General features: G+C 39.8%; 1 protein-coding gene across 4 annotated transcripts in view; it reads left to right on the top strand.

Moving 5' to 3' along the window:
- The window catches only part of CEP135 (centrosomal protein 135), a 56,236-nt gene extending 46,180 nt beyond the window's left edge, over window positions 1-10,056 (top strand). For 3 of the 4 annotated variants that reach the window (XM_069856008.1, XM_069856007.1, XM_069856010.1), the window contains 5 exons: window positions 367-576; window positions 2,716-2,918; window positions 7,036-7,140; window positions 7,483-7,629; window positions 9,386-10,056. In XM_069856008.1, coding sequence (XP_069712109.1) covers window positions 367-576; window positions 2,716-2,918; window positions 7,036-7,140; window positions 7,483-7,629; window positions 9,386-9,407 — 687 coding nt within the window. In that variant the 3' untranslated portion in view covers window positions 9,408-10,056. Of the gene's footprint in view, window positions 1-366; window positions 577-2,715; window positions 2,919-5,895; window positions 6,245-7,035; window positions 7,141-7,482; window positions 7,630-9,385 lie in introns of those variants that run through there. The other variant, XM_069856009.1, reaches the window with a different exon arrangement.
- Window positions 10,057-26,555: the final 16,499 nt, after the last annotated feature.

The following is a 26,555-nucleotide window of genomic DNA, read 5'->3' as shown; positions in this document are numbered from 1 at the left end:
TGTATTTTGTCTCATGCTTTTTATGAGCCAAAAAGAGTTAGAGACTTTAATATTGTAAGCTAAGTAAAAAATAGATTTGGGAGTTTTAAGCTTTTAATTCTTTTCTGAAGCTGGGACACAGCCTCATTCCACTTTTGTATAGTATGTGTATAATTCTCAATTAAGTACTTGATTAAATATTGCAGATGAGGTTTACTGGTTCTTCTCAGCTGTGATTTAGGGAGAGGAGAGGAATGTAATATAAAGTTAATTTTATAGGGAAAAATATTTTGAAGGGAAAAGAGTATTAAAAAACCCTGTTATCCAACAGAGTACTGTTAAATCAATATTTGACACTGAAGAGTTACCATGTTTGTCTTTGTTTAGCATATCATTGCACATCAGGCATATGAATCTCAGATGGCCTCCATTACAAAAAATATGTCCAAATTGGAAGAAGATTTTAAACGTGAAAATCAGGATAAGGCTTCTGTGTTGGCGGACCTGGCTTCTGTCAGAGAACTCTGCGTGAAACTGGAGTCTAACAAAGAACTTGTGTCTCGACAACTGACATCCAAAAGCATGGATTATGAGAGGGTAAGCAGTGAACGCAAATTTAATTTCTTATAATAAAGCATGTTCCTTTGCTTTTAATTTTTTTCGAGAAAAGAATTAATTACTTTTCAGAGCAAGGTAGGTTAATTTACCTCGCTAGGTTTGCATTTGTACAGAAAGTATAAATTTTGCAGTGTATGGAACTGTATCTGTGGGTGTATCTGTACAAGAGGTGTGAAAGGCGAAGGATGGGAAAGGTGGCAAGGTGGAATACTCCCTTTCCCACCTTCCCACCTTGCTGCTTTTCACCTTTTTCCCACCTTTCCCCTTTCCCGCCTCTCCCTCTTGCCAGCTTTCCACCTCTCCTGCCTTGCTGCCTGTCCCCCTTGCTGCTTTCCTGCCTTTCCCCATTGCCACCTTTCCCCTCTCTGCTTTTCCAGCCTTTCCCCTTTCCCCCTTTTCCCCTTGCTACCTTTCCTGCCTTTCCCTGTTCCTGCCTTTCCCTGTTCCTGCCTTTCCCTGTTCCTGCCTTTCCTGCTTGCCACCTTTACCCTTTCCTTCCTTACCCCACTGCTGTTTTTCCCTTTTCCTGCCTTTACCCCTTGCCATCTTTCCCTCTTTCCAGAAAGGGGAAAGACAGCGGGGGGGCAAGGGACCGAAAGGGGAAATGGGGGAAAGGGAGAAGGTGGGGTGGGGAAGGAATAAAATGGGAGAAAGGGGGAAAGGAGGAAAGGTGGGAAAGGGGTGTGGTGGAAAAGAGGAAAGGGGAAATACAGGAAAGGTGGGAAATGAGGGTAGGGGAAAAGGTGTGAAAGGAATCAAGGGAAAAAGGGAAAGGGGAAGGGCAGGAAAGCAGCAAGGGGCAAAGGTGGAAAGGCAGAAAACTGGCAAGATGGAAAGGTGGCAAGGAGGAGAGGCGGAAAAGGGGAAAGGCAGAAAGGGGGAGATGCAGGAAAGGTGGTAAAGGGAAAGGAAAAGGATCGGAAGGGTGGGAAAGGTGGCAAGAGGGAATGGCAGGAAAGGGGAAAAGCAGGAAAGGCAGCAAGGGGGAAAGTCAAGAAAGGGAAAAAGGTGGGAAAATGGCAAGAAGGAAAGGCAGGAAGCAGGAAAAGCAGGGAAAGGACAAAAGGCAGCAAGGAGCAAAGCCAGGAAAGGGGAAAGTAAGGAAAGGCGGCAAGGGGGAAGAGTGGGGAAAGTCGGCAAGAGAGAAAAGTGGAAGAGGAAAAGTAGGAAAAAGAGACAAGGCACAAAGGGGATAGACCAGAAAGGGGGTAAGGTGGCAAGGGGAAAAGGGGGGAAAAGCTGGGAAGGGGAAAGGTGGCGGGGGATAAAGGCGAGAAAGGGGAATGGGTGGCAAGTGCGAAAAGGGAAAAGCAGGGGGAAGGAAAAAGGAATGTCGGGTAAGGCAGAAAGGAGGAAAGGTGGGAGAGGCAGCAGGGGGAAGGAAAAAGGAATGTCGGGTAAGGCAGAAAGGAGGAAAGGTGGGAGAGGCAGCAGGGGGAAGGAAAAAGGAATGTCAGGTAAGGCAGAAAGGAGGAAAGGTGGGAGAGGCAGCAAGGGGGAAGAGAAGAGAGGTGGCAACAGGGAAAGGCAGGAATGATGGGGTAAAGACAGAAAAGGGGGAAGGGAGCAAGGGGGAAAGGTGGGAAATGTAGGAAAGGGATTGAGGGGGAAAGGTGGGAAAGAGGGAAGGATTGGAAGGGAGCAAGGGGGAAAGGTGGGAAATGTAGGAAAGGGATTGAGGGGGAAAGGTGGGAAAGAGGGAAGGATTGAAAGGCAGCAAGGGGGAAAGGCGGAAAGGAGGAAACAGGGAACGGTGACCAGTGGGGAAGGTGTCTTAGCTGAATAGAAAAGTATAGTGAATACTATTTTGGTACTTATGCCATAAACCTACTGCTGTTAAAAAACCAGTTTATCTTCCGAGTATTCACCTAAGGATTTCCAGCACACAGTAATCCAGCGATCCAGCTCCCATTAAAATATTTGCTTGATGTACATCTTGAATAGTTTTAAACTAAGTATAGTTTTAAATGGTTGCAGGGTTTAACTGGTTTTGTCACCTCAGTTTCATATTAATTTTTATGAAGCTTCAGTCATTTAAGTTTTTATATCTCATCATGAAAGACAACTCTGTGTGTTTACAAGCCATTGTATTAACAACACATAAAATTTGTGCCCTAGGTACTAGGTGAATTAGAAGATCTAAAATCGGAAGCAGAGTTGCTGAAAAAGCAGTTATCCAGTGAGAGACTTACAGTTCAGAATCTTGAAACATTGCTAGCCACTAGTAGAGACAAAGAATTTCAGAGCCATTTAACATCCCATGAGAAAGATTCTGAAATTCAGTTATTGAAAGACAAGCTAACACTCGCCGAGAGCAAACTGTAAGTTCTAACAGGTGTATGTAGATGTTATGTGGTTTACAAAGAAACTACCTGCGTGTTCACACTTGCTTACAAAGTCAAATTCTTGATGTTTAGTATGACCGAGCAGAGTTTTGCAGCAATGTTTTTGGTCTTTCACAGCATCGTTTACTTACAGTTTCTTTACAGGTGTTCCTTATGATTTTCATTAATCAACACTCTGGTGGGCATCTATTTAGCACAAGCAGTAAACTTAAACAGGAATTCCAAAGGAAACCTACTCTACAAGGAAAGAACACTCTGAGTTTCATAGTTCTACTCAGTTTCACTCTGGGTTTGTCCCCAGTCTGACTCCAGAAAGTATACCTCACTTTCTCTGCTGGCCATGACTCTCACATGAGTTAGGCACAGGAGGTGATGCCTTTCTTGAAATTTGCTTGTCTGATATAACTCTCCCATTTTTTCAGTGCAATCACTACAGTCCTTTCCCTCTGAACCTCCTAGGGGACTTAAGTACCTAATAGCAAGGTAGCTGATCTGTCACAGACATTACTGGACATCATTTCCACTACAGAACCAGCCAACCCATGATAATTTGTAAATATTTTTAGCTGTTGAGTACATCTAAAACATATGTTGGGGTTGCAGCGTGATTTGGATATTTAACCTTTGCATCAGAGTGTATCTGTTTTCGAAGTAAGTAACCACCTCTCTCAGAGGTTCTGATTTTCTTCTTAGCTTCAGGAAGCAACCTCATTCAACTCTGCTTTTTAAGCAAAATGTCATACTTGTAGTTGTCTTTGAAGAGTTTAACTACGAGTTGAATTATTAAGAGAACACAGATTTTCTTATTCTTGAACTATGTTTTATGTTCTTATACTGGAGAGTATTTTGAAGTCCTAACTCCTTTAGAACAATGTGGATTCATCAAGCATCTCAAGGCAAACTGGAAGTAAAATTTTAACATACGTGTACTACTCACAAACAATTCGAACTAGATTGAATCCAAGGTAAATGTGAAGTGCTTGCCTAGTGAAGAGACCTATTGTCTTTACCTTGATTAAAGTAGGAATCACTTACATAATAATCAGTGAAGTCATAGTGCCTTAAAAGAGCACAAGTGTTTATAATGCTATCAATAATAACTGTTAAGGAAAATGTCTTGTATTGGTTCTTATTCCTTCAAAACCTAACTAGAACCGAACCTGACACATATACTAAATATGGCCAGCACTTTCCGCTATAGCTAACACAACTTCCGCTGTGCATCTCTCTAGAGTAGAGAGAACCCCTTAACACTACAGAAGAAAGACTTATCTGTTTGGAACAATGAAGTTAAAGGGGGGATATGATATTTTTGTATATAGAATTAATGTCTGAGAGAAGTGGGGGTTGTAAAAAGTTTTCTTTATGATATGGAACAAGGAATTTGAAGTTTTCTTTATATGTGTCATCATGACATGATAATTCTCCTGGGGATTCATTAGCCAATGACTGTAGTGGTATCTCTGCATTAAATAGCAAGAAGGAGAAGTACTAGCTAAGTGTAGATGGTGGTGAAGAATAAAAGTCAAACTGGAATTTCAGAAAAACAGATAGACCCACTTGATAAACACTGAGGTTGGGAAAGGAGGGAAAAATATGGAAGGTACAAGGACAGATACTGCTTCCTTATGAAATCTAGAATATAGCTTACCTAAACATTTAAAAACAATCTGTAACTTGATGATGCAAATGTACAAGCAAACCATTTTTGGTTGATTTGTGTAAAGGCTACAACTCACCACTGATGATAGCTCACTTCATGCAGCAGTGGTCTTGATGAATTTTTAGATGGTGACACTATTAATCACCCCTGAGTTGCACAGTTGCTTCTTGTTTTAGGATTACTGAGTTAGGGAAAAGAAGTTACTTAAGGAAAAGACATTAATTGCATACGAATAACATAATTAATGGAATGTCCTGACTATGAAATTAAATGTGAAAGTTAGAAGGAAAAGAAAAAAAAAGAAAGAAGGAGGTTTTAGTTTAACTTCTTTGCATAGAAACATTATAAAACTCTGTTTAAATATCTTCAAAGTGATTTTTTCACCATTTTTCTTCTGCACGCATTGCAGGGCTCCTTTATTGTTTGTTGCAAATGTCACTGTGAATAGCATGGGATATTGCAGGAAGAAGGAGAATGCTCTCTTGGAGGAATAGTGGCTATTCTATTGAATTGTTTTCCTTTGTTTATCTCAAAGGTTCTGCGTGCAACTAGGCAAATGTTTATGTGTGAGAACTAGTTATATATACCTTATTTCATACTATCTGGTTTGTAGTAGTTGTAGTCTAAAGAACAGGAACTTTAAATGCTCACTGGGGTGACAAGTGTGTGACAGTTAGGTTTCTGTCATGCAAAATATAAAAATTCAGTTGGCAGAATTTCAGTTTTAACTTGCAAAAATTGTGTGTCGTTATTTTTTAATATTAATTGCAGTTTTGGTCTTATTGTGCCTGTGCATCCAGCTCTGTTTATAAAACAGTACTGACACAACCTCGGGCTTTAGAAGGATTCTAAAAATTAAGTTTAGCTTGTGAAGTTCTCCAGTGCTGTAATTTTGACCTCTGTGAAAAGTGAGTAGTTGTGTTACTCAGACTGCTGTTTGAGTGATGTTATAGTAAATGAGATATTGAGGCTTTACAGTGATTAAGAATTAAATAAACAGAGAATATTGAATAGCTAAACTACATGTTGAGAGCTGTTTGTATCTATCATGAAAGAGCCAGATGTCCTGTAAAAATATATATCATTTTGTAATATTAAATGATGCTTACTGTGCATAGGGGTTTCAAATTAAAATATTTCTTTTATTTTTGAGTGATTTACTTAATTATCTTAGTTTCATTTAAATGTCATTGACATAGAATGACCTCAGAACTCACAAAGCTGTTTGCTTTCTTTCTTTATTTTGCAATAATGATATGGGGCCCTGAATTCTTACCTGCATCCTGAAAGCATATGCCTGTCTCTGAAGGACTTAGAATAAGATATCATCGAAAGCGGTCCTCTTGTCTTCTGCGTCTGTTGTCAACATACTGGATCAAGATACCATTATAGGAATTTTACTGATGAATAAAGAACACAGGAAAAAAATAATTCTGTTTCTTTTGGGATTTTATCTCTTGAGTATTTTGCATCTTCCTGGAGTGAGAGACCACAGGTGCCAGACGGGATATCTGTGACTGAGCCAGGAGTGGAACTTGTTTTACAGAATTGAAATCCAGTGCTTTAATAATGAACTGAAGTAGTACATCTTTGCTTCTCCAGAAGTGACTTTTGATCACTCTACCTCATATTGGCTTTGAAGACTATGAAATAAAATAGCCGTCTAGATTCTGGTTTTAGTAAATTTATTTTACTTTTTTTTTTTTTTTTTTTGCTTGCTTTATCATGCAATTCATGGTGTGTGGCAACCAAGCTCTGAGTTGTCCAAGCTGATGTTTTGCTAAGAAATATATTTAATTATGTTACCCAGGATCTTCAAGGCTGATTTTCATTTTGAGACTTGCATTTGAAACAGTTGGGCCCTAACACTAAGGGTGTGGTTGCCAAGCATTCAGACTGTGATTTTTTTCTGTTCTGAGCTTGCATTAATACAGCTTTACTTAGGTTTGATTCAGTTATGTTCATTTCTAGCCAGATAGTTCCAGCCTACTTGATACATTGTTACTGAAGCCCTATCTGTTATGTTTGAGGTTTTGTGGATAATTACTGCTTTTTTCTTCTTTTTAAGTGTACGCATAAAGACCATCTTGCATTGCAACAGAGGATAGTAAAGCAATTAATTATTGATTTGTCTTATCTGTTTTTATAAAACACATTTGTATTTACCTTTGTTTGAAAAAGAAGATGACGGATTGTAGTAAGGATGTAATGAGAAGCTTGCCAGCTTCTCACTTCTTTCTCACTTGGGTTCTTACAGAAATGGTCTGTTGCATTCATTTGCTTCTCACTGCTTCTAATTTGTCTTTGATTTGGTCTGTATGAAACAACATGCTCGGTATCTTTTTTTTTTGGTTTATCTTGCTTTATTTGTCTAAGCTCCTGACTGAAAGCATTCAAAGAAAACTTTGTTGCTTCTCATGATTTTTTCAGAAGCAGCTATAATAGAGAGGTTCCCATACTTCGAAGTAAAGCTGCTCAGCTGCAAACCGACTGTGATGTCTTGAAAAGGCAACTGACAACTGAACGATTTGAACGGTAAGGTGCTGTTTTTCCAGTAAGGTGACTCTTCTCATTTCTTCTTTCTCACTTGTTTTTTTCAATACTGAGGAACTTTTATGGAAAATTGTGTTCCTGTTGTCATGCAAAATCTAATAGTCTCATCTTGAAAACCTCTTTTGAATTTACTGTTACATCTAAGAAGAAAATCCCTTTTCATGAAAACAAAAGTAAGCTGCTTGACATTGCAAGAAAACAAGGCTCTGCAAAGTATTGTGAAAATCCCTAATTAAAAATATGGGGGGAAAGGGTGAAGTTTTCTTCCTTTAACATCCTGCAGTACCAAAGTGTTATGTAACTGAACTTACTATCTGTTGGTAGAGAGCGTGCAATTCAGGAAATGCGTCGACATGGTCTCTCTATGTCATCATTACGTGCTTCACCTCCTCTCAGTTCAACATTAAGGTCTCCCTCGCATTCTCCAGAACGCACCTTTGTAAAGACAACAGATCAAGCAGCAGCTGAGAAGTAAGTATTTGACTTTGTCAGATTGTTTCTGTGTAAGAGTTGGGTGCACACTGTTTCTAAATAATACTTTTAAGTAGTGCTAAGTTCTTCTTTTGTGGACTCTTTCACTTGAAAACATTAATTGGAAATGGCAGATGCAAAGTGCTCTCTGAAGACCACATAATGTAGCGGATTCCTATTCCTGTTTTTGTTAATGTTATTGCCCCAGCTGACAGCTTCCGAATACATATTGCCTGCTTATTATTGTCATTAATTATATCCAAATGTTTATTGCCAATTTATTATTGTTAATAGTTATCTCCAAACAATCATTCATACTTAAGAGAGAAGCCATTAAATTCTCTCAAGAAGAGCAATGAAGGAAAGACACTTCATAGAAGAGGGTCTTAACTAAGGTGCATTCAAATTCTACACATTGGATGAAACTGTCTCCAAAACAAGTGCATAAAAATAATTATTGCATTTTTCATTGTTAGTGTTTGAATGCTATAAGTGTCTAAGATCATGGTCAATAGAATCCTTAAAAAATAAATCAAAATCAACCTCTCACCTGCTCGTTTATATAGACATTTTTATTCTTTTAGATATGATTGATGCCTTAGATGATGTCTGTTACATGTTACAGGCTGAATTATTGACTTTGTCCTGTCTGTCCTATGCTGTGTAATAAATTGTAGTGAAGAGCAGGACAACAAGGAGAGATAAACAGTGTTTATTTTAGGAAAGATGTGTCCTATAAAAGCTTTACAATATACTGTAACACTTCACGATTCTAGCTATCTAACTGCTAAACTCCAATAAATAGAATTCCAAACTGGTAAGGTTTCAAACTTTATTTTCGTTGATATAAATGTACGCTTGTTCTTAAGCATACGCCTGTTAACAAAAAAACAGGTTTCCTGAGAACTGAGGTCATCACGGTGTGGTCCACATTGTCAGCAATTTTTCATTTCTTCTGTGAGCTTCTGGTCAAAGACAAAAAAGGAAACTGTAGGAAATGAGATCTTGATAGTGGGGATGAAACAGTAGTTATGACTTTTGTCTACTGGTGAGACATTAGCCAAACCCTGTTATATTGCAAATGAATATTTTGATTGTGATAATGATACACCATATGTTTCTGAAAAGGTGTATCATCAGTAGAGAATTGCCTTTGGTCTTTCTTGCTTCATAGTGAGCCGTAAAAGCAATAAAATAGTCCAGCTGCTGTGCTTGAAGAATACCGTGTAGGGAACTATTTTTATCCTACTATTTGCATGCTTAGTTCTAACAATGACAGCTCTTTGCCATAACTTATCCAAAATTTTCCTATTTCCATGAAGAATGTATTTATAAAGAAGTGATTTTTAACGACTAAATTCATATCCAGTTTAATTTTTCACTATATTGCTCTCTAAACATGTTGATGGATTGTTACTATCACCATCTTTACTTATTTATTTCTTAATGGGAGCTTGCCACAGTAAAGTGTACTCTGTAATTGCTGTTCTGTAGTGTTACAACTGTCTTTTTCTTTAATCTGATTTAATCTGCTCAGGAAATTTTCTGTTCCTCCTCATCTCGTATTTACTTTGTTAAGCATTTGAGCTAGGAGTCAATGAACTGCATATAGAGTTTTAGTTAATATACTAATAGTTGATATGCAGCAATAAGAGAATACAAGAAAGCTAAATCTAATTATTACTTTTTATCCTAACTTTCAGTAGCAAAGTATAGTAGATAGCGTTATTTTGAATCTCTTTTCTTTCTCCACCAGAAATGTGAGCTTCAAGGAATAACCAGTACTTGAGCAACTGAAGCATTACCTTGTTACAAGGACTTATTTTTGAAAATGATGAAGGTTGACTTGTATTCTACCTCCATTTTCTTTCACTCAATGATTACCTTCGAATTCTCTGAGAACCTGTGAAAGTAATCAACTTTGCAAAATTCTACTTTCCCAGATATTTAGGTTGACTTTTTGGCTGGCTGTTTAATGGGGTTTGTATCAGGGCTGGCTAAGTTTTGTTACTGTTTTGCAAGCCTAGCAGGAATTATAAGAAGGAAACAAGTACTTGATATAACAATGTCTTGTTTTCATTTTACTTTTTTATTTCTGTTTGCATATCTAATATGGTTACAGAAGCTTGTTCATCTTAATGTGAGCTAACGTAGGAGAATAACATACATGATTGTCTTTAAAATGCTGAGCCAGTGTGTGTTTTATACTCATAACGATTTCCTGTGCTTTGACTCTTAACAAGTGTTTTCTCTTTACAGGTCATTCTTCATGATATTTAAAAGTATTGATTATGTATTTTGTGAATGTGTTTTGTCTACTGTACTTTTTCTTAATTAAAATATGCATCAGTTATTTTTTATTAATGTTATTATAATCTAACAACTCCTTGTCTCCTTTTGTTTAATCTTGGTGTGAAATTGCATTTTAAATATTATCCCAATAGTAAATAAAAAGTGAAGAGAAAATCAATATTTTTAAAGACGTATTGAAATTCTCGAAATTCATTCTAAGTATTTCAGATTCGAATTTTTAAATCCTATCTGGAGATACTTTTCAAATTTTGTTTTTAAACGATCAGGACAAGCCATGAATCCTTCACACAGCTGAGCTCAAGCTGTTGTAAAGGTGATGCAGGCCTTTAAGTTGTGACACACATTAGGCAAATGCAATGAGACCTAATCTTTAATACAAAAGGTGTATTTAGCAGAGGAGCAGTGTGAATTTAGGCTATGAAATGAGATGCGATTAGCAATCATAATCTTATGATATCATAGAATGGTTTGGTTTGGAAGGGACCTTAAAGATCATCCAGTTCCAACTCCTCTGCCGACACTTTCAGGGAGGGAGCATCCATGATGTCCCAGGACAACCTGTGCCAGTGTCCCACCACCCTCATTGTGAAGAATTTCTTCATAATGTCTAATCTAAATCTTCACCCTTCCGATTTAAAGCCATTCCCCCTTGTCCTATCGCTACATGCCCTTGTAAATGTCCCTCCACAGCTTTCTTGTAGGCCCCCTTCAGGTGCTGGAAGGTCACTGTAAGATTTCCCCAGAGCCTTCTCTTCTCCAGGCTGAACAACCCCAGTTCTCTGAGCCTGTCCTCGTATGGGAGGTGCTCCAGCCCTCTGATCATCTTTGTAGCCCTCCTCTGGACCTGTTCCAACAGTTCCACATCCTTCTCATGTTGAGGATTACAGAACTGGACACAATACTCCAGGTGAGGTCTCATGAGAGTCGAGTAGAGGGGGAGAATCACCACCCTGCTGCCCAGCACACAATTGGCTGCCTGGGCTGTGAGCACATGTCGCCAGCTTGTAGGTATCATGCAGAGGACTACGAGAGTGAGGATGTGGTGTTGTACATGCCTGCAGTGGCCAACAGGTACTGTTCTGGTTGCCCGATGTTGAATAAAAAGCTCAGATTACCAGATAAGATTACAACCATCTCTAAGGTGTAAAGAACATAGTCAATGACGTGGGAATTTTTTTTCCTTCTAGATTTCGTCTATTTTGTAATAAGATTGTTATAGTTAGAAATTATAAAAAATATTGTGTTAACTGGAAATATTGTCTCATTCATAGACAACTAACTGCTGCTACAAGTTATATAGGTATATTTTATTTTTCATATACTGTATTTTGTCAGGTTTTTTTTCTTTTCATATTTGTCTACACGTATTAAATTTTACTAATTAAAATCAACTTAGAGCACTCATTCAGAAGTACCTGAAAATACTTTCATCATATTCAGCTTCTGATCCATTGGAAGGAATTGTTTAATCAAAGTGGATGTATCTTATGCTATTTACTTTATATGTCTCTTATTTGCCAGTTACAGGAAGGGGGAGATTGTAATCTCTTAAGTGTGACTTAGTTATTAATACTGTCTGTAATTCAGTTCGTAGTTTCAACGTGCTAATTGATATTATTCAGAGTGAAGCAATTCAGTAAGAATTAGAGAAGAACTCATTTTCTGCTCATAATGTCTTCAGAGGTAAATTTAAGTATTTAAGTTTTTTTGTTTGTTTGTTTGTGTTACTGGACTATAGTTGTGTGTGCAACTTTATTTGTACCTGTTTGCTTTGCATAAATTAAACATTTTCAGTAGGAGATAGGCACCCCCGGCTGGCTCCTGGCTTTTAGGTGGTGTGTTTGTGCCACCTAGTGGACTCAGCGTCTTTTCTAGAGATCACAGCACATGCTTAACAGGTTCGGGTTTCTCAGAAGAAATTCGAGATACGTCTGAAATACTCAAAGTGAAAGAATTCCTAATAAGGCCACGTGCCCCTGAAGCCCATCATGAACCTGCTGCTGAGGTTTGTGACTGCATCGCTTTCCAGAAATTGTTGGTTCTGAAGGAAAAAAAATAAATTAATTTTAGGTTCCCCAGGAAAATTAAAAACATCAACCTTTGTCAGGAAAGGTCTGATGTAATTGAACAATTTGTCTGGTGTGAAGGAACTGGCAGAGGCTGGATTCACCTTTTTTCTGCTGGTTACTTTTGAAGTTTTCTATGTGTACCACCCAGCTCTACAGGCCAAAAATGTTTAAGTGCTGCGATGGTAGCAAAGCAAAACTCAGCAAAAGCTCGGAATCTTTCGAAGGGGTGCTGCAAAATGTGTCTCTGGTAATTGAGGTAGTTTGCGTCTATATCTTTGGGACATTAAAAAAAAATATATATATATACTTGCTAATGTGAAAATAACAGTCAATATTCTTAACAGCCATCTAAATACTAGATTTGGTGCATGAGCTTAATTTCTAGTTATCTGTGTCATATATGCTGTGGCTTTAGTTGTGAGAGGACAGAAAAGGGAACAGACTGTCTCTCTCACAGCTAGTATGAGTGGTCATCTCTACAACAATGCAGGTGAAAAAGTGATTTATAGCAATTCATATTTATTCTGGAGTCATATAGCTAGTTTTCTGCACAAATACAATTTCTGACTTGGAAATTCACTGAGCTGCAAATCACTAAGGAGTGGGAGGGTACCAGTAAGTGCATGCCTTAAATTACATTCTTCCTTTAAAGTATCCAGTATTGGTTACAGTTGGAGAAAAAAATGTGAGGGAGATGGGTCTTTGGGTGCTCATTTTGCTACAAGATCCAGTTCTTTTAAAGAATAATGAAAGGGCTGCTTCTGATCAGGCCAAAAAGTTAAGGAGCAGGCAGGATCCAAGCTGTATGACCTTTTTGTCCAGGGAGCATCTGAATCTGGAGAGCTGGCTGGCAAAACATATCCACATTATCACTTCTGATTCAAAAAATGGCAGAGTCTGCATGGAACTGAGCGCAGCATTTGATTTAGCTGAGATCTCCTTGGGAAACGCAGGAAACCAGTGTCCAGCACTGGTAAAATCTTGGCACAGAAGGCTGAATTGGAAGAGTAGGGCCCCAGAAAAGCTGATACAAGTACTGGATTTAAAGATGTGGGAAAGAAGGGAGGTTGTTCTCTGCACTGCTGCGCTGGGGAACAGCTGATTTTTGTTTGGTTTCTTGTAGTTCCTCCCATTTTTTAGTAAACGAAAGGGATAACACCTGTCTGATTACAGGACTAGCCAGGTGCTGGGCTCACGTTTTAGTCTTGCTTTGAGATGAAAACCAGGGTTCAGAGCCCAGATGCAGCCAGAATCGTAGAATAGTTTGGGTTGGAAGGGACCTTAAAGATCATCCAGTTCCACTCCCCAGCAGGGATACATCCCACTGGATCAGGCTGCCCAAGGCCCCATCCAACCTGGTCTTGAACACCCCCAGGGATGGGGCAGCCACAGCTTCCCTGGGAGACCTGTGCCAGGGCCTCACTGCTCTCATTGCTCTCTACAACTACCTGAAAGGAGGTTGTGGAGAGGAGGGAGCTGGCCTCTTCTCCCAAGTGACAGGGGACAGGATGAGAGGGAATGGCCTCAAGCTCCGCCAGGGGATTTTCAGGCTGAACATTAGGAAAAAAAATTTCACGGGAAGGGTTATTGGGCACTAGAACAGGCTGCCCGGGGAGGTGGTTGTGTCTCCTTCCCTGGAGGTGTTTAAGGGACGGGTGGACGAGGTGCTGAGGGACATGGTTTAGGGATTGATAGGAATGGTTGGACTCGATGATCTGTGGGTCTTTTCCAACCTGGTGATTCTATGATTCATGGTGAAGAAATTCTTCCTTATGTCTAGTCTAAATCTGCCCCTCTGCAGTTTATACCCATTGCCCCCTTGTCCTGTTACCACAAGCCTTTGTGAACAGTCCCTCCCCAGCTTTCTTGTAGCCCCTTCAGGCACTGGAAGGTCGCTATAAGGTCTCGGAGCTTTCTCTCCGGGCTGCACAACCCCAACTCTCAGCCTGCCCTCGTACGGGAGGCGCTCCAGCCCTCGGATAATCGTGGCCTCCTCTGGGCCCGCTCCAACAGCTCCGTGCCGTTCTCCCGCTGAGGATTCCAGCGCTGGACACCAGGTGGGGTCTCAGGGGAGCGGGGCAGAGGGGCAGGATCCGCCTTTGCCGCAGCCCGGGGTGCGGTTGGCTCCGCATCGCGCGTCGCCCGCTCCTGCCGAGCCCCTCGCTGAATCCCGGGAGCTCCAGCCCAGCTTCCCCCCATCCCTTCCCGCCCCGGGGAGCTCCGCTCGGGGCCGATGGGCGAGGGAGCGCAGGTAGGAGCTTTGCCGCGGGGGGATGCGCGGGGCGGGCGGCCGCACAGACACCCCCGTCCCGAGCTACCTGCCCGCCCCCGGCCGCCTTTGTTCGCTGCCAGCTGGAAGGAGGCGTGCGGCTGATTTTTCGGGAGGTGCCGCTTTATTGCTGCCGACGGCTGGGCTGGTTCTGTCGAATTTCTTCGATTTTTTTTTTTTTCCCTTTGTTAGCGTTTTCCCGGAGCCTCCTGTGCTCTCTCGGCTTTGCTGAGAAGCAGGAGCTGTCAGAGAGATGACTTTGTTTCACGCGATGCTTCTCCAGAGCAGCATCGCTTTGTTTAAGCTCCCGTATTTATCATAACTGCTCTGAAATCTGCTGCTTCTCGCGGCTGAAAGGCACCGATCCTCATCCTTACCCTTCCCTTAAGAACCTTAAGAACCAGGTAAGCGAGAAATAATATTATTTGCACGGGAAATGATTCTCTTGCACAATCTCTTTGGTTAGAAAACGCTTATTCTAGAGATGGGAACGAGACACATATTTTTCAATGTCATTAAAAGCTTTTTAATGAATTAGGGCTTTGGGGTTTTTTTTTCCTTTTCTTTTCTTTTCTTTTTATTATTTTAATTAATTTTACTGGTGTTACCCTGAGACAATTGCAGACCTACAGCTCTGGGTTTGTCGTGTGCAAAAACCTTATGATGTCTCTGCTCTGACATTTCTAAAAATGCCCAGTTAAAAACACGGTTCAAGGGGTAAATAGAGACCTGGAAAGCACAAGGGTGCATCCTGAAAATTTAATTTGCCTGACAATAGTGGCACTGAAAATGATCTGCTGTTGGCTGGGCGGGGGTAGCATGGAGAAAGGGAAGAGTAATTTGCAGCCACAGGCCTAATAACAGATATTCTATTGATAATAGATATATACATCATATAGTTCGTTATATTCCCAAATGGCTTTTCTGCACGTACCCTATGCAGTGTATGGCAATTGTATGAGAAGAGCTCTTTTCTTAGAATCCGACCTGTTTAAGCCACCTGACAGCAGCAGCGTGTATCAAGTCCTGTATTTTAGCAGATTCAAGATGATAAATTGGAGCCAGAATTGACTTTTATTTGGTTTTTAGAAATGTGCACTCAAGAAATTCCCATCACCAACATGATTCTTATTAAACCTTGCATGGACAATTAAGTCTTTAACTGTATAAAACCAATAATCAGTGGGTATAAATGTTATTGTGAGTTTCTTCAACAAAGTCATTGATATTTTGTAATGTAGGCAATACTTGGCAGTTCTGTGTATCACTTTCTTTACATGGTTTGAATCCAGGTCAGAATTAATCAAATTAACAAATTCAACTCTTCCTTGGTTGCCATCAAACCTATCAGATTAGAGGTTCTCCTTTGTTTTGAATATTCCAACAATGAGCACGAACTTAAGACTGTGAAGTGTGTCAAAACTTTATAGGAAAGAGATTTGTGTGTCTATTTGTGTCAGTGTGATAAATACAAGAATTACCCAGGAATCTTTATTAATAAATATGGCATATAGCAAAGAGATTGCTGCTGGTTCTTATTGGCTCTTTTTTTCTCCAATAGGAAAATGTAGCTCGGAGCATCCTGTTCTAAAATTAGAGACCCTTTTCAAATACCTGTTTGGCCAATCCTACATTTTAAAGACACTTGCTTCACGTTTATGAACAAGGTTTTTTTCCTATGCTGTATGAAGAGATTTTTTAAAGTGCACCGGTAGCAAACACAGTTGGTGTAAAGTATGAATGTCTTGCTGTGTTCCGTACTAAGATATAACTTCTTTTTTTTTTTTTTTGCCTGTTGTCAGGTAGCAGTGGTGACTCATTAATCCATTAGGTAATTATTATTTTTTTTAAATTGCAGTTCCTGCAAACTTAAATAAAATAGATTTACTTTTGAAAGGGACTGTTATTTTGGCAAGAGCATTTCATTTTAATTGCAGATGCTAGAAAGAAGCATTTTTTGTTTCACATTTCTGTTTGCGAATATAAGAACTCTGAAGTTTTGTGATTTCTTCTGCTTTGCCTCTTAGTCATTCCAAGTACTGTTTTGCCAGGTATCTCATTCTCTGCAAATTGATGCATCTGTGTAAGTAATGTAGCTTAGGGTTATTTCAGTGCATTCCTACTGTAGATGTGCCAGGTAAGCTCTTTTAAATAAGAAATACATGACATAATAAGTGTTGACTGAAATGTGATAATAAGTTTATGAATATGAATATATTTGGTTCTTGTTTTACAATGAAGTCTAACATAAACAGAATTTTTACATAGACAGTAAGCTTAAATGACTGTATTTTGACTTCTCCTCACAAGCCAAGAGAAGAAAGAAAAAGATTTTTTTTTCATATTCAGAATTATTTGTATTTGCAAATTGCTGACTCTGATTGTTAGGAGGGATTTCTTTTTTTCCCTCACATGAAATCGGTGCTCAGTCTTTATTCTGTACAGACCCAAATAAGAGAGTTAGAGCATATATGCATAGGCCTACTGGTGGCATGTTGACTTTTTTGGAGTCAATAGACTCAGGCCAATGTAATTTCATAATAGCTTCCATCAGCGTGCTGTAAATTTTGGGATGCTCTAAACACATATATATTGTCTTTGATCACACGTGTTTGGTTAAGATTTAATAATTAATTGTAGGAATTCCGTATTAGAATAGAATTCATTGGTTTTGAATAATGTGATAGAAGGCGACCTAAAGTTTCAATGTTAACTTTAATTACATTAGTACTTCCACTGGAGAGGCCAAATTCTATTTATCTATCTCTTATTGAAATCAATTAGTGGTGGATAAAAAGGATGTTCGTTTCCATGGAGACTCTGTGAGTTCTGTCTTGAGGAAACAAGAAGTTGTTGTCTAGATCTTGCAGTTATTGTTTCCCATCACTTCCTGAAAGGGCTTTTACTCCTTTTGATTCTCTGCGTTGCATATCACAGGATTTGTTTAAGAACTAAAATATACTTCACATTCGTAAAGTCTTAGAAAGAATTAAAATTGACTTGTAAACAAATAATTCTCAATTAATACTTTTCAAGAGCCAGTGTGTCACATGGGCTGAGTCACAGTCATTTGTTAGTTAAGTTCAGGGACATGAAAAATGTAAAGATCTTGTTACGAGTTATTCTGGGTAAATGCCTTATACTGCAGTTGCGCAACACGTTAAGAGATGATTCAGATGCTACTATATATATATATGTATAAAGTACATCAGTTTATTTTTAAATACAGTTCAGTTTTTCCTTTGTATATGCATACTGGGTGCCAGATTACATAGTTTCAGAAATACAAGTTTCATGCCTCAAATGAGGCTGTTTAAGAAAATGTTATCATGTTCAGTGTATCTTAATTTATGGGACCGTGTGATATAGCTGTGTAAGGGTAGCTATGACTTTTCTGTCGACTACCTTCATTTGTCATAAATGACATAAGTAAAATGAGTTCATTCAAATACTTCACATCCCAAAGATGCTTTGAAATGGCTAAGCTTATTTTGATGATAACATATACGCAAGCTTTATTTTCTTCCTGTTTATTGCCTTAAGAACAAACTATATGAAAGTGATCCCTGAAATTCAAAGCTTTCTGTGCACTTCAGTGATCAGGTGTGCAAAAAGCTGTGCAGGTTGATAACCTGCTTGAGCAGCTTTTTCATTACTCAGCTTGTTTTGAAAGCCAGCAGTCAGACTTGGGCAGCTTCACAAAGCAACTCAGCCTAGCGATCTGTGGTGAGGGTTCTGCAGGAGGATGCTGCACGTGAGAGATTATGGTTTTTGTTAAGTTGAAATGTGGAGGGAGTGTGATGAAATGCATTAAAGTGAACTAAACCATATGAGATACTGACTTTTATGTAGCTCTTCAAAGAAAGTTGATTTTCTTCAAAGTAACAGACTGTTTTTCTCTGTGACCTTTAAGAAAGCCATGTTTGAAACTCTTCAGTGCAGGGGACAAAAAAGGTATAATTACAGTGATCTGTGAACAGTTTGGCCCAGAAGAGAAAAGCAGTGCTAGAAATGCATGTGATTCCATAGTATCTTTAGGTATCTGTTGGTCCATGTGCGATACGGTTGGGTTGAATGGGACCTTCTGCCAACAAAATTGAATTCTCTTCCCCATTGTAAAACTTCTTTTCTGTTGCTTATAACTTTGCCAAGTCTAAACCGTGTGGGTTGTAGTTCATCACATGCCTTTATGACTCAGGCTAATTTTTGTTTAACTTCAGGCAAATGATTAATTGAGAATCAGACTAATTGTTTTGCCATGTTACAGAAAAAAAAAATCCTAGAACTTTTTGGGATCATGGCAGTATCATTCTGGTTTGCATCCAGGCTCCAGATGCTGCTAAGGCAGTGTCCTCTTATCAACGATCTGTATTTTTACCATCTTCATGAGAGCCTGCCCAAATGTTATGTCTTATGACTTCAGAATATTGTAGTTTTTATACATTTACCTGTGAAAAACCTTAGCAAATAAAATGAGAGATTCCATCTTTTTTCAACACCCAGTACTACAGAGTATTTTCAACAATGACCTCGGCACTTGCTACGTCTGCAGTTAACATCTAATCAGAGAGGGATGGTGAATATACTGGAGACAGAATTAAAATTAAGTTATTCAACAGGACAAAGTTATTGTAGTTGTCCACTGTATGGGATTGGGTGGTGATTCTTTGGAAGAGCTGCAGTTGCTACAATGAAGACAAACATCGTATTGTGATATATAGATAGGACACCAGCACAGAAGACAGAAGTGATACTTTAACTCCACACAACATTGCACCTCAGCTGTAACACCATATCCAGTTGGGGTGCATATTGCAAGAAAGATGCAGATAAACCAGAGAGAATCCAAAGGAGAGGAGTGGAAATAATTAAATATTTAGAAAATATGGTCTGTGAAGGAATGTTGAGAGGTCTGGGGTTGTTTCAGCTCCAATGAATGAAGAGTGGCAGGGTGAACAAGACGCGATTATCTTCAAATGTCACAAAACTGTAATGAAGGAGTGTTCTTCATGCTTGTGCTCCATCAGATTACACCTAGTGGGTTCAGCATTAATGAAACTGAAGCAATGAAACAGATAATTGAATTTGGATTTTGTGGATTTAAACATCATCAGAAATTGTTTAAATATTAGTCAAGAACACCATAAAAAAAGGCTGAATTCTTTCTGGAGCAGTATGATGGAACAGATTATTCTTTGAGGTTTCTTTAAGCCTCAGCGTCTATGCTGTCTGTCTGGACCAGATTGTTCCATGTCTCCTCTGACCTAACTTTCCACCTACTAGCTTCCTTTGTCCTCATGCTGGCACTTGGACAGAAAGTGTGGTGGATCAAAGGACTGGGTGTCTTGGGAAGAACCTGAGATCCCCAGTAACGTAGGGAAGAGGAGGACTGGAGAGCATAGCCGCAGATTTCACAAGAAACTGGACTGTGTGATAAATGTGTCACGAAGTAAATTTGAAAACATGAGAGACTTCAGAAAGGAGAGTTTGCCAGTCTGCTTAACCCTTTGAGTAACAATATAATGAAGACAAAAAGATAGCATTCAGCTTGCCAGAGTACGGTACACTGAGCAGTCATGCATGGGCAATTAATATTTGCCCAGCTTGCTCCACACACTGTTTCACTTAGATTCTCATCATCAGTCTTGCAAAGCCAATCAGTCTTGTCTAGCTTGCTGAATTTGAATCAGGAACTCCCTTTAAATCCCTCTTAACAGTTAGTAAGATTCCTGAGACTTGCATATGTACAAACAAGTTGATTTTATTAAGAATAATTGATTATAACAACTCATGACTAAATAAGGGTTCAGTGGTGGCTAGGGATAAGATACCGTTTGCGAAAATACATTCAAAGTCAAGTACCTGAGCACAGATAGGAGTGATAGGCAGGTAAGAAATATGTAGTTAAAGTCAAAATATGGAGAGATACCAGTAGTTATTGTGATGTTAAGATATATATTTAGCATGCATAACACAAAGGTCTCGCCCCAGGTGAAATTCTAGTTGAGGGGTGGGGAGACATGGTCCAACCCACTGGCTGATTGCAGAGATTTTGATGACTATTTCCTATCACAAGTTTCCCCTTTGTTTATGTTTTCATAGTAACTTGTACCTTTGAGGCGGAGGTTAGATGGAGCTTGAGTGACTGGAGTAATTACCTCAAACCCTGCTGACTGGTGGAGAAGTTCTTGCTTTGCTTGCCAAAACTTAACTGCGCATGTTCAGTAGGTGTGGTTATGGGCATGGTTTGTCTCAGAGGCAGGGAGGAGGTAGGTAGCCTCAGGTGTGGAGGTGTGTTTTAATATTATAATGGTATTACAATGATATGATGAATACAGGTCAGCTGAAGGGCTGGATTGTCAGAGCAGCACCTGCAATTCTTCTTCTTGGAAAACAATTGGGCATTTGTATGAGGCTCGTTGCAGATGAGTCTGCTGATAGTAGGATAGTATGCCCGTTTCCAGATGTCCTATCGCCCACTTCACAGAGTGAGATGCCCTTACGTTCCTTTTTGATGAACAGTGTGCTGCCCCTGTGCATGCTGTGTCTCCACTGAATTTGCTTTTAAAGCCTTTAACTTGGCCAAGGGGGGTGTGTGTGGAGTATTCGTTCCCATTTCTCCCCACATTTAACTTTATTCCCGCATAGTGGGATAGCACACGAACACATGACATGAAGAATGTCAAGAATTGCTAAACTTATGGGCAGATGACTGGGACTTGATAAGGATATATAGAAGGAGCTAGTAGGTGGAAAGTTAGTTGCTGACAGAGACTCCCAGCATACCAGAAGCCATGACAAGTGCAAGTTAGGATTGCATAAGTAAGGAGAAGATGACACAACCAAGAGAGATGAAATCACACAAGTGGAAAAGTCATATCGGAGACTATGGGACAGAAGCAATTAAAGGCTGGAGGAAACTGGCACAGAGTCTTGTCTCCTGAAGATTACATGGTCTTCTAAACAGAGTTGTGTCTTGGCATTTGTGCTTTGATAGTTCCTTCATAAGTAATTTCTTGGTCTATTCATATGCAGAATGATCACCAGTTACTGCAATCAGCTGTTCTGTTATCTCTGATAACAGAGATCAGTGTTGTGGGTGGAAAGACAATGCTGCATCACACTGCTCCTGGTTGGGTGTGCAAAATAAAAGATGCAAAAGACACATTTTTTTATATATATATATATGTATATATTTACAAAGGGGATTGCCAAGTTTGCGAGCGCCAGCACTAAAGTTCCCTTGTAAGGATATAGCCTCTTTGCATGCACTTATTTTAATTCAATCTTTAATAATATTACTGGCTTTTCTTTTACCCACATAACCCAAGCTTTACTGAGCACACAGACCAGATCTCAGTGTGAATCATGGCTGTGTACTGAAGGGAGCTGTGATCTTTGGCATTGGTTGTGGAAGCAGGAAGATATCTGGAGAAATTGAGGCAGCAGGTGGCTTAATTAAAGCATTTTTCATGCACTTAAATGAAAAGCTTGGCTAAAGACACCAAAACCTAATAAAGCTTCTGACTTTTAAAAGTTGGAGGTTTTTTTCTTCAGTGGGTAATGCTGATGCCTGTAAAAGACAGCTCCTAATTCGAGGCATTCTCAGCGTGCAACACTAGCACCTCCCCAACTGCAAAAAATATGAAAAGGAGCTGCCTCTTAGGTCAAGAAGATCAAACGATAAGAGACTTTGCTTCCCATTTCTGCTTCTAGTGGCAAATAAGGCACTTTTTCATTCCTTTCTTAAGGAAAAACCTTGTGCTTGGACTTCACCGAGCTGTCAGAGCATGGCAGGTTGCTGAGGAAGGAAAATGGGGCTGATTTTTCATGGTAGATATTTTGCAGTAGCCTACGCTGGCCCATCTGGGGGCTATCATGGTGAATGGTGCCATACTGCTCTCAGCCCAGAAGCTTTGGCAGGCATTGCTTCATCCTCTGCTCATGTTTGGAGGAAGGACAGGCACGCTCAGCTTGTATGTGTGGGTTTTGATGATCTTCCCAACCACCTTGTTCCAATATCCCCTGTTGACAGTGCAAGGGTGGGTTGTACTGAGCAAACCTGCTACGTTTTTTCCAGCAAGTAGCTTAATCTTTCAAGCACCCACACAGGCTGCTGAGCACTGTCATGAGTTACTGGAGTCTGGTATCCTAATACCAGCAGCTGATATTTGACAATCTCCATGCCTCGAGTGATTGCCTTTCCTCAGATAAGATGGAGAGTCTCCTGACTTTCAGGTTTTTGTTACAAGCCACTGTGGATGAAGGAGGTGTAACACTGTTGTAGCAGCGTGGGTCATGGGGTGTTGGTGAGATGAGATTTGTGGAGTTTATGTAATGGCTTTTGTCATATCTATAAATGCAGTTGGAAGAGAAAAAAAAAAAGAAAAAGTAGGTAAGGTTTAGTGCACAGAAACATTTTTTCAAATGTAAAGCAAGGCGCTGTTTGACCTGGGATTACACTCCCTCTAACACCTGTGTGCTGCAACACCCTTTCCAGCAGTTTAAAGATGGAATCCCACTGCCGTAAAGCTCACCTTTCCTGGCTCTCCTCAGGAGCTCTTCCAGCCAGAGGCTGTGTCAATATGAGGTAGCTTTGGTGTAAGCCAGAAGGGTTATTCAGGCATTTCTTTATCACCCTAGGTGTTTTCTTGGAACTATTCTATGTTGTCGGAGTGGAAAAGAAGATGAAGACTGATTTAAGACTCTGTCAGGATGCCAAATGCTTTTGTTTGTCAAACAGAATGGTGACAGTGGCATTAGCTGCTAGAACCCACTTTGCATTATTTTATTTGCAAAGTGCTTCTTTACAAATTGCAGCTTGACTGGTTTGAGAAATCACCTTCTATTTCCCATAGTCTGGATTCAAACCCAGTGCAGCTTAATGCCGTTTCAATTCTAGGTGGCTCTGAGATTCACTCCCAGGGTATTTGTGACAAAGGTCATTGGGCACTGGCAGAAGCTGCCCAGGGAGGTGGCTGAGTCACCTTCCCTGGAGGTGTTTAAGGGACGGGTGGACGAGGCACTGAGGGGCATGGTTTAATGTTTAATAGGAATGGTTGGGCTCGATGATCTGGTGGGTCTTTTCCAACCTGGTGATTCTATGATTCATTTTCAGGTGCCGGGGAGGGCTGTTCATCCTACAACAGTGACTGATTAGCAAAGGGCAGTTTTCCTGGGCAGTAACAGAGCTTCTGCAGCTCACTTTCTATAGCTTTGGTTCTGTGGATGTCGAACTAAGCATAAGAAATGTCTCGTGTAATGGTGCTGCAAGCCAGGCTTTGCAAGTGTTGTCCTAGATTCGATAACTGGCAGCTGACCTGGAGATAGGTCGCTGAGGGCTGGCAGATGGACTTTACTTACTGTAGTGACTCTGCTTGCACTTGATGTTATCTCAGCACTGGGCAAGACAGGAGTCTATACTAACGATTTTAAGTAATGTTTTTGGTGTGACATCATTTGTGGTGGTGTATCATTAGATGAATTTGTGCATTGTTTTTCCTTTACTGACCAATCTGAGGCTATCAGGTTGATGTCTCCTGTTCTTTATAGCTGCTGTCTATAATTCACCTTATTGTTCATTTTATGCATTTTCTTTACTTGGGTCGTGAAGGCTTCAAACCTCAGAATGAGTTAGCCAAAATGAACATTTTTATTTCTGAGAGACAGCTAATGTTCTAAATACCTAAACTTACATGTTTAGGATTTTCAGAAAAACTTTGTTTTAAAATAATTTAATAAAAAAAGATAACCCTAACTAAATCTGAAGGAAGTTGGACTAAATTCATAAAGAAAAAGTCTTTCTTAAAGCAAAACCCACATCTCAACCTTGTTTTCTAGTAGGCACATTAAAAAAAAAATCCAAGAAAACAATATATTGATAAGATATTTTTTTTAAATATTCACTCCAGGTTGGAAGTGCTTTATACTTTAGGATACAATACTGTGTTTACCATTTAAAGCTTTAGAACAATGTAAGTTCAACACTTTCAGACTATGAAGTTGCTTTGTCTACAATTAAACATGGGGGTAAATGGGGAAATATCCTAGGAAACTCTTTGGCTTGGCTTTAACTTTTGTCATTTAGTAAATCAGTTTAATTAATTTCTATCCTCCCTTCCAAGTGAACAAGCAACTCCTACTCCCTAAAGACTTCTGCCTTTTTCCGTTTTTTTTTTTTATCTTCAACAAAGATAGAAACACAGAAATAATTGTAGCCCTAACAGTATTTTTCCAAATGTAGAGCCTATATCTGTGCTTCTAATTATTAGGTCCTATTACATTGTATAATAATGTATTTATTAAAACATTGTAACACCATAAAGTTTGTTTATATATAAATACACAAGTATAGTGTTAAATGTAGAATAATAAATAATATAATTAATAATATAATTATTATCCTGGATAACACATTAGGGAAATTGTTTCATGGACCGTGATTTCATGGACCAGCACTAGCCTCCTTAATCTTAGTTCTGCAGTCCTTGTGCAAACGTCAGCCTTACAGCAGCCACCAGGAAAGCCATCTCACTCACTGCTATTCCATATTTCTAGGGCTGAGAGCAGAGGCAGCACACACAGGGTTTCACTACATGGCCACTGGTGCTTGCAGAAGCGGTGCTAGATTTGCTTGAGGCAAAAAGCATGAGTGTCTGTTGTGCACCTCAAAAGTGAGGTCTGCTAAGAGGTGATTTGGTCAGCTCAGCATCTGGGGAACCACGATGCTTCTATGTATGTTCTTATAGAGCATCAGTGGTCTCACATCTGAGAGATTTAGTTCAGTGCAGAAGGTTGCTGGTGCCAGAATGTAAGGAAACGGTTGGACTCGATGATCCAGTGGGTCTTTTCCAACCTAGTGATTCTGTGAAATAGACATTTGTACTGTCACAAGTAGACCTGCAATTGCGGCAAGGCAAGGTGTGCTTCAGGACTGGTGCTGGGAGGCTCTCTAGCAGTGTTTAATCATTCAAACTGCTATCTGGTGACCTTCACATGAGCTGATTTGTATGTGTTTGCTTTTGGTCTCAGTGCTATATGGATGAAGCTCGTGCTGAATTCTGCCTCTGCTCTTTGCACCCTCAGGGACTGGAGGGCCAGCTTTGCAATTCTCAGCAATTAATTGCAATTATCCATTGTTCTCTTGTCACTTGACAGTTTCAACTGTCTCCTGTGATTTTAAGCCCAAAACTTCTTGTTAACCTGACAGTCTGCAAACAAAGAGAGCATTTGGATTTCTGTTTTATGCCCTTCCCTGACTGCAAGTGTGATTTTTTGTTTAAGCCCCATTAATTACACATGTAGGACTGAGCATTGTTGGTCTCAGTCAGTAGGAAAGCGTCAGCTTGGCCTTTTTTTCCATACCGTCTTTTAAAGTTCCAGAAAAAATCCCTATTATGAGTTATCAAATTTCCATGATTAAGCTATCAAATGACAATAATTAAGCTATCAAATTTCAATAGTTAATAATAACAACAAGTATTTAATGGTGTTGTATGGCATGGATAAGCTGCATTGATTAGTATTATGTAGGGGTTAGCATGAGATGGCTAAGCAAATAACCAACGTTAGACTTTTCCTAGGGAGGTAAGAAGCTAAAGACATTAATTTCTTTAGAGAAACTTGTGTCAATAGATTTTATTTTTTAACCTCTTGGTATATGGGTTGGGAAGCAGTCTGCTTTTTCCATAAAAATATGAGGGCTATTGATGGCTACAGGCTGTTCAGGAGAGACAGACGGGGTTGGAGGGACGGAGGTGTTGCCCTCTATCTCAGGAAAGGGATAGAATGTGAAGAGCTGTTGTTGAAGAGTAGCCATGAACAGGTTGAGAGCTTATGGGTCAAAATTAAGGACAGAAGAGCCAACGGGAACCTTGTGGTTGGTGTATACTACAGGCCACCCAATCAAGGATAGCCAGCCGATGAAGCCTTCTTCCTCCAGCTACAGGAGTCTTCATGCTCACAAGCTCCCATCCTGCTCAGGGACTTCAACCACCCTAACATGCTGGAAAAATAGCACAGCAAGCTGTAGGCTACCCAGGAGACTCCTGGAGTGCATTGAACATAATTTCTTAGTACAGCTCATAGAGACCTCCACCCAAGGAGATGCAATACTGGACCTGATGGTCAGTAGTACAAGCAAATTCATCAGTGACATTAGGATCAGAGGCAGCCTGGGCTGCAGTGATCATGCACTGGTGGAGTTCAAGGTCCAGAGGGATATGGGACAGGTGAGGAGTATAGTAAGGACACTAAATTTCAGGAAAGCAGACTTC

Source organism: Phaenicophaeus curvirostris, chromosome 4 (genome assembly GCF_032191515.1).
Source record: "Phaenicophaeus curvirostris isolate KB17595 chromosome 4, BPBGC_Pcur_1.0, whole genome shotgun sequence".
Lineage (NCBI taxonomy): Eukaryota > Metazoa > Chordata > Aves > Cuculiformes > Cuculidae > Phaenicophaeus > Phaenicophaeus curvirostris.
The sequence above is the reverse complement of the archived record's forward strand: the minus strand, read 5'-3'. Positions and strand labels throughout refer to the sequence as shown.